Source organism: Antedon mediterranea, chromosome 7 (assembly GCF_964355755.1).
Source record: "Antedon mediterranea chromosome 7, ecAntMedi1.1, whole genome shotgun sequence".
Taxonomy (NCBI): Eukaryota; Metazoa; Echinodermata; class Crinoidea; order Comatulida; family Antedonidae; genus Antedon; species Antedon mediterranea.
The window spans coordinates 25,397,656-25,413,557 of record NC_092676.1 but is presented as its reverse complement, the minus strand read 5'-3'; the positions used below and the strand labels follow the sequence as shown (position 1 = coordinate 25,413,557).

The following is a 15,902-nucleotide window of genomic DNA, read 5'->3' as shown; positions in this document are numbered from 1 at the left end:
TTCGTTAAATACTAACTAATACTAACCACCTTATCTCCTTATCGATGGACTTTGAATCTCTACAATGTCTACTAGCTTATACAAACAACTAGGCCCAGTCTACCGTAGCGGCGCAGTGTTACACAATCATCGACAATCTAATCTAGCCTCTCTTGCCTAGCTAGCTAGGGTGGGTCGGGTGGTAAATCACGGGGCCGGGAAGATGAAGTGCGGGCGGCGAGAGTGTGTAGAGCTAGCTGAGAGAGAGGGGAGAGAACGGGATAAACGACGCGCCTCTCCGGTTGAAAAGTAGGATAACCACACATGCGCATAAAACTTCTTATAGCCAATCAATGTTGTCCATTTTTGTACGCGCAAGATGTAATAGTCTGCTAAAAGTTCCAGCAGAGTAATTTCATTGGTGCAAAGTCAGATTTAACTCCGCCCACACGTCCTGCGCTACAATACTTTTGATGCTGAACCGACTTTGATGTTTCTTTTGATGGATCTTTTGTACTTTGCGAAGTATTATATGGCAGCACACTAGTAGGGAGTCAAATTGCATTGGCGGGTAAGTCGATGTGCTCCCACAATCTGCGCTATACACAGTAGTTTCAAATCCCTTTAACCGACTTTGATGTTGTTAATGCTACATGTTACGTTTGTTCTTTGTTCAGGTACGTTACGTAGGGTCAATAAAACAATGGCAACAATAATACAATATTGCCGATGGCTGCAGAAGAGAAGAGAACAATATTTGTTTTTCTGACCCCCAACAAAACAGATTATCATATACATAGTTTTGCAGACCCTGACATTTGTCCTACTTTTAGCAGGCAGCCTAAAAAATGAGTGGCCTTCAAAATGGAGAATTCTCATGTCTTGCGTATTGTATTCAAATCAGTAGTTGGCTAGGCCTGGATGGGAATGTTGTACAATCACGCCAGTATACATACCGACGCCAATCAACAGGTGGTGACAAAACCATTGACCTATATTTGAAATTTGAGAGGAGGCTGTGGCTACCGACTAGTCTTCATTAGACCGAAATTAGTAAAATATTTTGGCACATATGGCGTTTCATACGTTTAGTATTTGAGTTCATATTTTCAGAAAAAAATCGAAACGCCGACTGGTGGACTAACATAAAAAAGACAATACAGTCTTATAAGTCTAGCTACTGATTTACACATTAAGCTATCTGTTAAGCTGTCCATACGTATTTGTTTTTATCGTCTATCGAAGTGAAAAAATAAGATTCCGATTTAATGACACATGAAGACCGTAAAAAAATTTCCACAAGCTAAATCATTCATCTTCTCAAGATCACACATAATTCTATACATTGTATAATACATAAGTTTTATTTCTTTGATAATTTTTATTTCTTTTTTAAAAATGTAGAATAACAAAAATGTGATTTTTTTTCATATTTTTTTTCAGAAATGGCGTTGTTGATATTTTATTTAGATTCTGTATGCCTGGTGTATGTGCCTGAATGAACTCATTCACTTCTCTGATGCACAAATATAAAAATATACAATAATACAGATACATGTACAACCTAAATAAACCAAGGCAATCTAACAACAGGACACTGAGCTCGTAACAGTCCTTTGATCTTAGGTCTGACTTCGACAAATAGCAACAGTTCTGTATCATGTTAATATTCTCTGCAACGTGCAGTGTCTGTTCTGATGGTGTCACAGCCACAGATAAATTCTTTGATCTCCAGAGCTCAGCACCCTGTTGTTAGATTACCTAGCATTCAGTTGTTGATATTTTATGCCTAGATCTGTCTGTAATAGAAATAGTGCATTGAAGCTCTCAATCAAAAGCTAGTTGGACGTTCCTTTCCTGATCTCTACGTACAATCTCACTTTGTCTGGCAATCTCATCAACTTTCCTCTGACACATTGCTGTATAAAAAAAACATCTATATTAACATTTACTTCTCTTAGCTCAGTTCTATTATTCCTACCTCATTGATAATTAAAAACTGCAAAAACTTATTCGCCTAAGGTGCTTATTCGCCTAAGGTGCTTATTCGCCTAAGGTGCTTATTCGTCTTAGGTGCTTATTTGGCTTAGATGCTAAGATGGCCGCAACACCTATTTACCCAAGAAGTTTACTTGATTTAAAAAACTTAAAGAAGACGTTTTCTAAATTTACAAACTTAATAAGTTACATTTTTTTTATTGCAATACTTATTCAGCTAAGGCGCTTATTCAAATACTCGTCTACAACACTTATTTGACCGAGGCTCTTACTCGACTACAAGATCTATTTGACTAGAACATTTATTCAACTGTGGCACTTATTTAACGTACGTTCTCACTCAACTACGACACCTATTTAACTGAAGTCCTTAATTTATAATAATTTACATTAACGATCAGGTGTTCATAGCTCACCTGTGTTATGATCAATCCACTGTAGCGAGTCCATATGTGCATTCAAAATTTTTGCAATCTGGTGAATCTGAAAAAAATAGTGCATTATTATCATCCAATCCATGACATGAAACTGTGACACATTGCAAAGTTAAAAGAACTAATAAAGGTATAGAAGAGCATATCTATGAGTCACTTACAGGATCATTAGCTTCTCCTGCAGTGTTTGATGTGTTCAGATGTTCAATAACTTCTTTCAAATCTTGCACCATTCTCTTTAATTGGCTGTCTATTGTTTCTGCCAATTGATACCTGATAAAACAATCAATATTGATATTTTTTGTCTAAGTATTCTTTATTTCGGACTATCGAAAACCGTACATACAGTATAAAATTAGATTTATCAAGTCATTTTAAGTAAAAAATAGTCAAATTGCTTGCCAGCCAAGGAGTTTTGGTTGAATTTATCCATTTATTAGTGAAAACATTATTTTTTCCAGTTTTTCTACATAACCTATTCAAATACCGATTTAATTAATCTTCATTTTTCATGTTTTTGGGGACAGTACATCTTTAAAAAAGATATTCTTTTTCTAAGATGCTACTTACGTGTGTTCGCGTTCAACATCAGCATGCTGCGTGAATAACGAGCCCTGTTGCGTTTTGATGGATTCCTCTAAAGGTGTTAACATGTCTTCAAGTTCTCTTTGTTGCGCAACAATGTAATCTAATTCATGTTCCAACCTGGATAATATAGATGTTAATTTGTTTGTATGGCAACTCTTAAGCAAAAATCAAATCATATATCATATCATGAAAGGCTAGTGTTGGCAGAAAGCTCTCTACAAACCATTCTTGTTGTTTTACTTTATCATTTTGATTGAGATTTTTGCTTTTTTGTAACTCCATTGAGATCCAGCCACTGATACCGACAGCATTGTCACTTTTTAAACAAAATAATTTGCCTTTGTATTTATATATCATATTTATTTTTAGCCATTTCAAAATAAAGTACATAAAACCATAAAAACAGCAAAGTTAATCAATGAGGAAAGTTTAGCTAAATGTTATAAACAAATATACATACATAACATTTTGAGAAAACATAGATGAAACTTCCAACTTTAACAAAAAATTTAGTATGTATTAACTATATGATACTGAAACAATACAATCTAAATATTAAATAAAAATATATAATATACTATATGAAATACCTTTGTTGATCTGTTTTGACTTTTTCCACATCATTATGTAAAACTGTTATCTGTTGGAATTGGAACAAAATGATACTAATGTATAATCATCTTATTGCTGGTAATAACATAGGGAATATTGGTTTATTGAATTATCTAAAACATCTAAAGCCCTATCTACACTATCAAACTTTATGTGACAGATGTATGGACAAGATGATGTCATATCACTACCATATTTGGGTATATTACTACCATATTTGGGCACATCACACTTTTTTGAGTTTCAAACACATATAATTGCTACTGATAGTCCACAAACATTCTTTCTTTTAAGGATTCTCTACTAAACCCTTGTCTACACTATCAAACTTCATGTGATGTGCCATATATGGACATGATGATGTCATATCACTACCATATTTGGTATCAACATCAACATAGTTGATAGTATAGACAGAGCTCAATGCAGTCCAAACAAAACAAACACATATAATTACTACTGATGGTTCACAACCATTATTCACTTCACTACCAGTATTTAGGATTCACTACTAAGATTAAAAAGATTGAGTGGAGCTGTGGCTTGGCTCCACTCAATCTTTATTGTTATGATGCTTGGTTATGATGCTTGGCTACCAATCTAAGGGTCATGGGTTCAAGACCTGTCATATGTCAGGGTTTTTTTCTCATGACAATTTACAACTCCACTCCCAAAGACTTAATAATAAGTCTTTGTTTATGTAGAGCATCTTGTGTATATGTTTGTCTAAAATAAAAGAAACACACCTTTTCGCCATTTTCTACCAGTAACCTATCCCAGGCGTTGACTTGTGTAGCTTGTTGTAGAAACACTTTTTCTTGTTCTTCTAATTCTACCGTCCATTTGTTAATGGCTTCTTCCAACTCTCTGTAATTCATTGTTGGGCCTGCAGGACTGGGAAAAGTTAAAACCTTAACATAAATATGAGGGCACCTATATATTTCTCAGTGTACATTATTACAAGGAGGTTATGTTTTCACCCCTGTATGTTTGTGTGTGTGTTTGTGTGTGTGTCTGTGAACAGCCTGGAGGCCACAGTTTTTATCCGATTCTAACCAAATTTGGACACAATGATCTATGGCCAAAAAGCTCGGACGAGTTCGAATTTGAGGGGGAAAGGTCATAGGTCAAGGTCACAACTAACAAAAAACTATTTTACTGCCTAGAGACCACAGTTTTGATCCGATTCTCACCAAACTTAGCCACAATGATCAATGACACATCATATAATTGTGGTTAAATTTTGAAGGGTCAGGGTCAAAGATCAAGGTCCACAAAAAAAAAAAAATAAATAAAAAAATAATATAAAACTAGAATTTAATTCGTCACTTTGACGAATTATAGGTGATCATTTTTATCATTTTATTGACATTAATTAATTAATTACTGAAAATAATTTGTTTTAAACATGCACGTACGTTATCATACGATCGGAAAATGATGATACATTCCATCCTATTATATGTATAGTGTTGAGTTGTGCCTATTACCGGTATATGCCATATACAATATACAGTATATACTGTATATCTATATACAGTGTAGCATAGGTGAAATTACGGGACACACATCATCTTATAATGTTTTGGTATGATGGATATATCAAAATAAACTCGAAGATGACAATTTCGAAAGATAATGAATTGAGCAAATAAATATAAGGATTGGAAGAAAATTTGACACGTAGAAGCGCAATGCGCGGTCTTTGAAATTTGTATAACTTTGACTAAAGAAATTTAAAAACTACTTTTTAACTTCAACTGGCCATATGATAACATCACAACATCCGATAGGCTTAATTTTAATATGAATTCATATCTACATTTCATCAGCTTTCATAATAAGTTATAATCTTCAAGGTCACCTTTAATTCTGAAGAGCTATAAGATATTCAAATGTATGGTGTAGCTGAAATTACACGACCTAGGTTATTCAAGTTTTTACGCGTGATGACGTCATCAAAATAAAAATGTTGACAACTCATTAGAAGAATAATTAATTGAGCAAGCACATACTAAAAGTTGTGCGAAAATCGGGCTCAAATAACGGAGATGCGCTCTATTGAATGTGATAACCCACACAAAAAGAAAAAAATTCCTAATTTTTAAATTCAAGTGGCCATTTGATGACGTCATACCATTTTGTACGTCTAATGTGTATATACATTTGTATCTACATCTTATTGGCTTCCATAATAAGTTAAAAAAATTGGGGGTCATCTGCCATTCTGAAGAGTTATATTCATTTAAAAAAGTCCTTATTTTTTACCATTTTTAGCACTTTTGTACAATTAGTGTGCGCATTTTGTCATTTTTAACGTGCCCGTATAGCGTTATTTTAAGTCGGAATGGACTCAAAATTGGTGAATGTACTAAGGATTGTGAGTAGAATGTGATTTATACATCAAATTTTATTTTTTACGCATTTTAAGAATCGTGCGCACAAAAACGCATTTTTGCGCAGTAATTTTTTGAAACGCGCAAATGGCCTAATTCATGCTCTAAATTGATCAAAACCTAATTTTGCGCGTTTTAAATTTTTAACGCGCGATTTCACGTGCATGACCTTCAAACCTTTTTATTTGCTAATATTTTTACCCTTGACCTGAAGTTTACCTGTAGTGAATTTCATTAATATGTCATAATGAATTATGGAGATATGATTGATAATGTGATTTCACAAAATGGCGTATAAATGACGTCACGGATGAGTGATCACGCTGGAAAGCTCATTAGGATTAAGTTATATTATTTGAAAGATATTCTGAAATTTTGGTAATCATTGACATTAAACTTTTTGAGATAATTGTTACACAAAATAGTGTACAGAAACAATAAAAAGAAAAAAAATAATAATAAAGATTTCATACAATAACAATAGGTGATCATTTTATTCTAAATGATCACCTAAAAAAAACCCTCAGTGGGACTTGAACCAGCGATCTCAACTATGAGAGGCTGGATACATAACCATTACACCACACTGTCATCCACAACTTTGTAGTGTGCAGTTAACATATTTACACTTAGAACTAATAAAAAAAAATGTAAAAAAAAAATATTCAGGGGGCATTTTATGTAGGGGAATTTTACAGTAGGCGGAGGTTTGTACTCTCTGAGTCCCCTCTAGTTGTCTATTTTTTTATACACAGTATTTCATTTTATTCATTTTGCATATATTTATTGTAGGGGCCCTCATGAGACAAGCTATTGCCTCTAGTGCGGGCCCAAGTTATTATTGTAAAATAACTGAATAAATGTGTATGAATTGAATTGAAATTGGTCCATTTAGGAGATGATTTGATCACATCTACAAATGTTGTTGGGAGTGTGGAAATTGAAAAAGTTTTTTAACCCATAATACAGCATTGATTGAAACTATAGAGGATGTATTACAGAAAACTTACGCAGCTGTGATTCCTGCAGCTCCAGTAGTTGATGCCGTTGTTGTTTTTCCAAGATCTACAAAAAGAAAACAAATTTATTATAAATATCTATATCATTAAATTTAGTTTATTCCTTGCCAATATACCACACTATCAGAACAAAATGCTGTACTTACTAAGGGTTGGTTTGGCTCCTCCCAAAGCACCTACAGTAAAACAAAAACAGTGTAAAGTATAGAATCAATACTTTAAAGAAAGTAATACTGTAGTAAGAGTAATCAGTTATTAAAACACATCACACCTATAACATTTATTTTTATATAGTATGCTAAAACTATTTACTACCTTTTAATCTTTTCAGTAAATGAAATTATACTTAGCAAAGAATATACAGAAATAAAATAAATATATACATGGTTACCTGTAGCTCCAGCTCCGCCAAGTGTTAGCCCTCCTGATTTCGTAGCTGGTGTTGCTAGGGTCAAGCCCCCTGCTTTGGAAGCTGCAGGTGTAGTTGAACCAAGTGTACCCGAGCCTAACCCTCCTAACCCTCCTAAACTTAAACCACTTGCTTTGGTAACTGGTGTCGAAGTACCCAGACCACCAAGAGTTAAGCCTCCTGTTTTAGCTGAAGTAGCAGCAGGTTTAGTGGCTGCAGGCATAATACCAAGACCTGTAGTCTGAGTGGCAGGCTTTGCTGCGCCTTGTCCTCCTGTAGTAAAGCCTGCAGTAGGCCCTGTTGAGACTTGTGTCAAGCCTAGATTTAGACCCTGTCCTGCTGGTTTGATGGGTGTACTGCCAGCTAATGTGAATCCTGTACTCTTTTGAGCTGTTCCAATGTTACTTTGAGGTTGACTGGCAGCTGCCCCTGATAAATAATAATTATCATATTATAAATAATTCAGTCATTGTTGCATATTTTAAATTAAGTTATATATACATCCCTTACTTTACCACCTACCATATCATGAACAACAATGTGTCAAAATGGGTGCTTCATGGTCATCTAAAGGTAGATTGCTTTTTGATGGGGTGTGTCATGGTATTCATAAGGTATGACTGACATCGGACAAATGACGCACCTCTTTTGAGGATCGTATAGTGGGTAATACAATTGACAAGAAGGGAGTGCTATAATAAATAATAATAATATCCTGGATTTATATAGCGCCTAATGTTGTGAAACCTCTAAGCGCTGAACATTATTACCCCAGTCATTTTTTTTTTTTGGGAGATCAAACACGTATGGAAACATACTCCCAATGCAGCTAGTAATCAGCGCAAAGTTGTGTTTAACCGGGTTCCCATTATACACCTGGGTGGAGAGAGGCAAACGTAGGTAAAGTATCTTGCTAAAAGGAAACCAAACAAGCCTCAAGAGGAGCACAAACATTTAAATTTAGATACAAAAAAGTAATTTAAAATTTCATTTAGCTGTCAAACAAGGGGAGCATGTTCCCCTAGTGCTATCTTCCTGTCAACTGTGTTAATAATATTTGTTTGAATACCAAATGAAAATCCAGAAGGTGCACCAGCAGCTATACCCCCAGTGATACCGGCTGTTGTTCCTCCTACAGGATTGGCTGCGGAAGACGCACCAGGAGTTCCAAAAGAGAAGCCACTAGTTGCTGGTGCAGCTGCCGTCGCTGGTTTAGGAGCTCCAAATGAGAAGCCTCCTGGTGCAGCTGCGGCCCCACCGCCAAAATTGAAACTCATGTTGTTCCTAAAAAATAGAAAGAATGCTTTCTACAAATTCATCAGATCATTTTTGCCTAGAAACAATCTATTTTTTTATGTGGTATTATCATATTATCGGAATAATGACATGATGCACAGTAGTGCAGTAAGATAGTGAGATCTTGCTGCCGTGCAGGACAAATATGTTGATGACAGAAAACAGTCAAGTTTGAAATAAAATCAACGTCTATTTTTATAGAGATTACACTTACTTACAGTAAAATGTACAGTTAATATGCTTTTGTTGGTTTCAAATAAAATAAATCTCTTTCTTTAGTTAGATAGTCAAAATAGCGATGCCAATCAACCATCGAAAACCAAAATATCCAAGACAGAGTCTGTAATCTCTTTGAATTGCGCCCTCTATTGAGCACGTGACTGACATTCAGTTGACATTTAAAATCCGTTACTTCCGTTTCTCTCCCCACGTTGTTTTCGTCACTTGAGGTTGGCATAACAATAAAATAACGAATTTGTTAGGCTTGTCATCAACACTTTAACTTATAAACATTCTAAATAACATTTAAAAAATACTATGAACACATTTTAAAGCAAAAATAATATTGTTTGAATATTGCTGTTTTTTTTGGTACAAAATAACATAATTTTTGTATGTTATTTAATTTTTTATAATACCAATTATTAGAAGTTTTTTGAAAATGGACTATGGTCTTATGGGTAATATGGATAGTTTCACTATGGATTGCACATGGTCATAACCGGGAAATAATTGAATATACGGAATGGGAACCGGGCAAAATGTGAACTTTTACTGATATTTACATGGAATATGAGCATTTACCAATTTGTATAAACATTCATTTTTTCAAGAAGAAACTTGATATTGCTTATATCCGACACAATGAAGATGGCAATTGAGTATTTATAATTATAATTATCGGTTTGTCAAATTAAAACGCCATTTTTTAAAGATTGCGCAATCAACAGAATACTGCCGACCTCATTAAATAGTCGCATGTCTTATCTGTAAATACATACTTATCAGCGAGGAAATTGTTACCACACATTCTAAAAGTATTTTCTGTAATAGAGTGTTTTTTTTATAAACTAAAATATGTTTACGATTGTGTTTGATGCAAGTATATTATATATTTTTAAAAATGCAATTGTACTTACCCCTAATAAAACAAATGGAACGATCCAATTTACACTATGTGATTGGTTGTTGTGGATTATACCATTGTCAAATAGGTAAGTAATTATACAACATTGTTATTGTTAATCAAATATATTGAATGGCATGTAATCCAGTTTTTAAAAATAATTAAACATAATTTATTGATTTATAGACTGTTTTATAAGAATTGTTAACACTATTAAAATATAATATAATATAACAAAATAACAGAGAACAAAATGATTGATATAGGTCATCAAATAAATCAAAGAATTTGATCGATGACATTGACGACATTTATTTCTAATGAGGTATTTGTTATCAGTAACTGATAATCTAAGATTGGAAAAATATTTGAATAGTTAGTTGTACATTCAGCTTTCAACAGAGATAGGAAATCTGTAAACTAATTCACATTACTTTCATATTTGGACAAGAAAGAAAGAATGTTCTTAAAGTTCCTACTTAAATCCAGTAACGTAATACAGTACTTAGTAGTAGATGTATTGTCCTCAAAAAACATGAAAAATAAAGATTAATAATTACTTATAAAATGGCAAAATAAATTGTTAAATTCAACCAAAAACCTATTGGCTGGCAGCCAATTTGACTATTTTTTGCTTTAAATTACAGTTTTTTAGGTAAATACATTTTCTTTCGATCCAATTTTTGGTCAAAGTGGATACTATTAGGTGACATTCAAATGGCATATTCAACAAAAAATGTTTTAATAATTATTTTTTTCAGGAAGACAATACATCTTTAATAATTTGTTGTTGGGCACAAAGATTGCACATGAGATTTTTTGTTTTCTGTATTATTACAAATTTTATACTCTATCCATTAAAAAAACATTATTAAGATCAACTTCAAAACCTGTGAAGATACAACAATCTGTGAAGATACAACAGTGCCAGTACATTATTCCTCAATTTTCCTTTTATTGGCCTTCTTTTCAGGAATCGCCTTTAGAGTTGATGGACTGCACGAAACCCAGTGATTTTTCACCACTGACAGCAAAATGGTTAATCTGTCTGTTGTTCTGCCACGGTAGTCACGTTGGATGCCATTCAATCTTGCGTGCATTGACTCACCACCTTGTTCGCCATGGAATCCTAATCCCACCCCCCATTTCTTGATCCATGGTATGATATGCTCGCACAATATGTGAAATTTTGGAGGCTGCGTTTCATGGAATGTGGCGAAAATCTCTTTATAGATTGATATATTTTGTTCTGTAGGTAACAAAAGCAAAGTTGTCATTTATATTCTGAATGCTTAATATTTATTTAATAATAAATATGCAATTATTTAAAATTTAACAAAGATTTCTGTACTGTACATACGCAACTGATCAATTTCAGCATTCCCGAATTGTTCTGCTGAATTGTATAATCTGTGGCAGGCTCCAAATGCATTAAATAACTTTGTGTAGGCCACAGCTACATCTTCAGCCTCCTTCAAAAGAGTTGGACAAATGGCTTGGACAGTGTGGGTTATTCCATCCATTAAATATTTAATATTTGTTGTCTGAAATGATTTAATTTATTGTTTATTCAAAATGCAATTATTAAAAAAAAACTGAAACAGCCCATGCCACATTTGTAAGTCATCAACGTCAGCTTTATACCTACCATGTACAATTTATGGATATGGTTCCCAACAAAACACTGTCCCCAGTATGCCTGCCTTGTTATGCCCATTTTGATCAAGCGTTTGTCCAACTCCTCACAAATGGGACCCGTTCTCTTCAAAAAAGTTGGAGACGGTGGCGTGGCTTCAATATGTTCATTCTACAAAATAATCATGACATAATTCACATAGTTTTCTCATTCAATTTGCTTTGTTCAATAATAACAATAAAATATTTCTTATACTTACATGAGCATTTAATTTCTCCCTTTTCTGATTAATCTGTGTAATCAGTTCAATTGCACAATCATCATTTCCATGACCAAGTAAATTAAAAGCATTAAAATAATCAGTCATTTGGCCTATCTCCTGTTCCAGATTTTCCTTTTCATTTAAATGGTAACGCAAACATTCATTATGTTCCACTAACTGAAAAATAGGGTTAAAAGGGTCATTGTAAGTAACATGGATGGAATGCTCTGTATACAGGGTACCAACAAATGAAATTATAATGTACCTTAATGTACTCTTTACGAGCAATGCTTGCATTGATGCCGTCAGCTTGTTGGGCCATCTTTTTATCGAGTGTGTGGCATGCATCCTCTAAACTTTGATAATGCTTCAACCCAAGGCCTAAGCTAATATGCAGTCCAGGTGGACAAACCTAATTGTAATGAAACATTCTTTATTTAAAACTGATGATGGTATATTTATTCAAACATTAATCATACAAGGCAGAAATTATATATATAATTTTTCTGATATAAAAAGCATCAACTTATCAACTCTTATCAAACAAACAGTTTGATCAATCTATGAGCTTTACAGTACTTACATGATCAATGTCAATGTCAAGTATTGGTGAACTTATTACGTTGTTGTGAAACTTCGCATTTTTCAACATGCTTCCATTGCTTGCAAAACTTTCCAAATCTTTCTTCATAGATTCTAGAGATCTTTTTGTTAAATCCACTTTACCCTTCGAACTCAGGCAATATAAGCAAAAGTGTCGTCCTATAAAAAATACATTTTTTTAGTATTAAACTATTTATGAGATATTGCCTAATATAATACTAGGTTCCAGTGTATTAGAATTACAGTACTTACCACTTGCTCCGGATAATCCGTAAACACGGCATTCATATTCGTAATCCCCGAAAGCAAACAATTCAATTTCTTTTCCACTGAAATAAAGGAAGAGGTATATATTATGTACAGAATTATGAAACATAAAAAATACATACTTACCACTTTGCTTCAGACAATCCATAAACACGACATTTGTATTTATAGTACTGTAGCTGAATGCAAATAATTCAATTTCTTCTCCACTGAAATAAAATAAAAATAAATCAAAACATATAGTGAAATCATAAATAGTAAATACTTTTATAAATTGTCAGAACTGTTATGATATAAACTACTTACTTCCACACCAATGTCTTGAGGTCTTCAACTTGGTTCCTAATTCTCTCCATTCCTGTTTTTAAATTGTAGGTGCAATCGCCTGCTTCCCATATCAAAATTGTAACTGTATTTTTCAAAGAATTGGGCCGGTCAACATTGCCAATTTGCAGCATAAATTTGTAAGTTCCTCCTCCTTTGTCTCCGCCTAGTTTAATCCATATTTTATTTTCTGGTATCAAACCATTGTGCCAAGTAAGCATATCAAGACTAAAAGCAATAATAAAACAATATTGTGTTCATATTTCAAATGCTTTGAAAAAAAAATCTAATGAAAAAAAGAAAGAACATTTGATAAACGTGTGTATTTATACCTTTGTAGCTCATCTAACAATTGTGTTACTTTCACTCTTAAGTTTTTCACTACAACTAATGGCACATCTGTGAGCAACAACTCATCTGTCTTGGTATCTTTCACTAACAATGGCACATACTCAGATGTCAGATTGTCGCCTATGATCTCATCAACTTGACAGCCAATACTGGCTTCGCATTCACAAACGACCCGGTACTTTGCTAACCATCTAAAAATAGAAGAAATAATAGTTTGGAACGGATGCTTATTTTAAATGAAGTAGATTGAATAATAGGTTGAAATAATAATTTGGTTTTATTTCAGAATAAATAAATGTCTAAATAATAAAATATACCTTTTTAATAATCTTGTTCTAGAGCCACTTAGTCCAAGGTGAGTTCTCATTGAGAGTATATCTCCTTGGGGCATCCTAATGGGTGTTTGAAGCATAGTCTTTAATTCTTCATTTAATTGGGAAAATTCGTGTCTGTGTTGTTCTAATTCAGCATCTTCTCCACTTATCAGTTTTCTGAATTGTTGAATCTGTGAAAGCAAAGGTATCAGTTGTTGAAATTGACGATTGATTCAGAAGTTCCCTTATAAAACATTAACAATCAACTTTTGTACCTGGTGTGTCCTCCTGTCTTTGGTTTTTTTTGATGCTGTATTTGACGACACTCTAACTGCAGGTATCTTCATATACCTAACCGTCTTCAAAACAAAAAAGAAAATATGAATAAATTTAACAGTATAGTATGTACACGGTCAATTGTAATTATGAGAAAATAAAGAAATGTATTGTACCTGCCCCTTTGATCTGAAGGTAGCTATACCATTTTCTGCTGTTTTGGCAGACAGTAGTTGGTGCCCTAAAACTTCGACATTCGCTTGCACAGGGCTTGTGGAAGGTTGTTTTGCATAAGTGTGTTCTTTTAAGACACACACATGTGTATTACACTGTCGACATTCAAACTGACACTGACATTTCTTACATTTGACAGCAACAGACATATAACATTGAATGAAAAGATCAGGTACAGCAGTGACAGACAAGTAGTGTACATTAGTTAAACAGGTAGGACAAATCATGAACTCGACATCAACAAAACAAGTATTAACACATGCTTTACAAGCAACATGATGACATGGTAACTCGACAGGACATTCACACAATACATTACAGATGCAACACATGAATGGTCTTAGAGAACCGATAATGTTGTAAGAATCGGGAATAGTTGTTAGTGTTGTGTTTATTGGTTCAAAATGCTTGGTAACTGATGAGGTATGAGCCATTTTTCTTTGACACTCTGCATTTCCACATCCCCTCTTCTTTTTCTTTGGCCTTCCACCTATGTGATAACAATTAACAATGGCTTTAAAAGTATTTGCTGTACATTAAAAATATAAACAAAATAAATTTTCTCTACCAGTATTAACTAACCTTTTCGTAGTTTATCTTCACAGATGTTACATCCTATTCGTTTATGTGGCGGCCAGTCCTTGCAGGAAATTTGTTGTTTTTGGACAACACACTTGATGTAGCAGAGATTACAGAATGACGATGGAGTTACGCTACTATCTTCATCTCTGCTAACATTAAGCTGTTCCCAATAGTCTGCCACTTTCTTTGACCGAGAGCCGGCTTTGTTTAATTTAATACCACACACTCTGCAGAGTGTACACAGTATTTGTTTGTGGTTTTCCATCAATCTGCCAAAAAAAAAAAAAATTATGATTACTCTATTCTAATGTACTTATCTGGTATACAGGTACAGGTCTGGTATGTCTATACAAAGCACATAGTAGGCCTACTTATGTTGATTAATACTATGCCTAGGCCTAAAATACTAATTATAGGCTTATTAAATAGCAGTAAAACATTCTAACATAATTATAAAAAAATAATTATTTCCCAAGTCTTACTAGGATATTTTGTCTCTATTTTAATACAAATTTAATTTAAACCATTTCATTTATTACCAAAAACTTCGTGTAAAGAAATATAAGCAGATACTTAAGTACCTAGATTAGTTTTGCGGACTTCGTCATTGACGAAATCTAGGCCTATCACTAAATAAAATGATCAAACTTTTCCAACATTATAAAGTTGAGATAAATTATAAATTTTACACGTATGTGTAAATCTTGTTTAATATATTTTAAAAATATAACTTACGTTGAGTTTGTTGATTTACTTTGTCTTAAAACAGGGAAACAAACAGGGGGTACTATTGATATTTATACGAATCGGCGACGAAATTTCAAAACAAACCAGTGAAGCGTATCGCGATACGCGCTAACTGCCAAACCTGAGGGCGCTGTCGCTGAATGCGTCCGTTAACGCGGATACGTGCTAGTAGGGAGTCAAATTGCATTGGCGGGTAAGTCGATGTGCTCCCACAATCTGCGCTATACACAGTAGTTTCAAATCCCTTTAACCGACTTTGATGTTGTTAATGCTACATGTTACGTTTGTTCTTTGTTCAGGTACGTTACGTAGGGTCAATAAAACAATGGCAACAATAATACAATATTGCCGATGGCTGCAGAAGAGAAGAGAACAATATTTGTTTTTCTGACCCCCAACAAAACAGATTATCATATACATAGTTTTGCAGACCCTGACATTTGTCCTAC

General features: G+C 33.8%; 2 protein-coding genes across 3 annotated transcripts; both read right to left on the bottom strand.

Annotated features, from left to right (window-relative positions):
- Window positions 1-1,341: 1,341 nt before the first annotated feature.
- LOC140054355 (uncharacterized) lies at window positions 1,342-9,075 on the bottom strand. 2 transcript variants are annotated; one of them, XM_072099318.1, is made up of 11 exons: window positions 8,946-9,075; window positions 8,505-8,719; window positions 7,418-7,864; window positions 7,173-7,202; window positions 7,018-7,072; window positions 4,358-4,505; window positions 3,590-3,639; window positions 2,982-3,116; window positions 2,573-2,684; window positions 2,394-2,460; window positions 1,342-1,898 (listed from the first exon to the last, which is right to left on the bottom strand). In XM_072099318.1, the coding sequence occupies exons 2-11, from the start codon at window positions 8,710-8,712 to the stop codon at window positions 1,807-1,809; spliced, it is 1,344 nt and encodes a 447-aa protein (XP_071955419.1). In that variant the 5' UTR covers window positions 8,713-8,719; window positions 8,946-9,075; the 3' UTR covers window positions 1,342-1,806. The 2 variants fall into 2 exon arrangements, with proteins under 2 accessions (XP_071955419.1, XP_071955418.1); XM_072099317.1 differs by having other exon boundaries at window positions 8,950-9,072.
- A 1,087-nt stretch (window positions 9,076-10,162) lies between these two features.
- Window positions 10,163-15,590, bottom strand: LOC140054351 (uncharacterized). Its single transcript, XM_072099309.1, has 14 exons — window positions 15,442-15,590; window positions 14,707-14,975; window positions 14,067-14,614; window positions 13,890-13,973; window positions 13,618-13,805; window positions 13,282-13,491; window positions 12,932-13,177; window positions 12,611-12,834; window positions 12,339-12,517; window positions 12,021-12,167; window positions 11,753-11,932; window positions 11,506-11,664; window positions 11,218-11,401; window positions 10,163-11,106 (listed from the first exon to the last, which is right to left on the bottom strand). Exons 2-14 carry the CDS (start codon window positions 14,969-14,971, stop codon window positions 10,793-10,795), a joined length of 2,928 nt encoding a protein of 975 aa, XP_071955410.1. The 5' UTR covers window positions 14,972-14,975; window positions 15,442-15,590; the 3' UTR covers window positions 10,163-10,792.
- Between the last annotated feature and the right edge of the window lie 312 nt (window positions 15,591-15,902).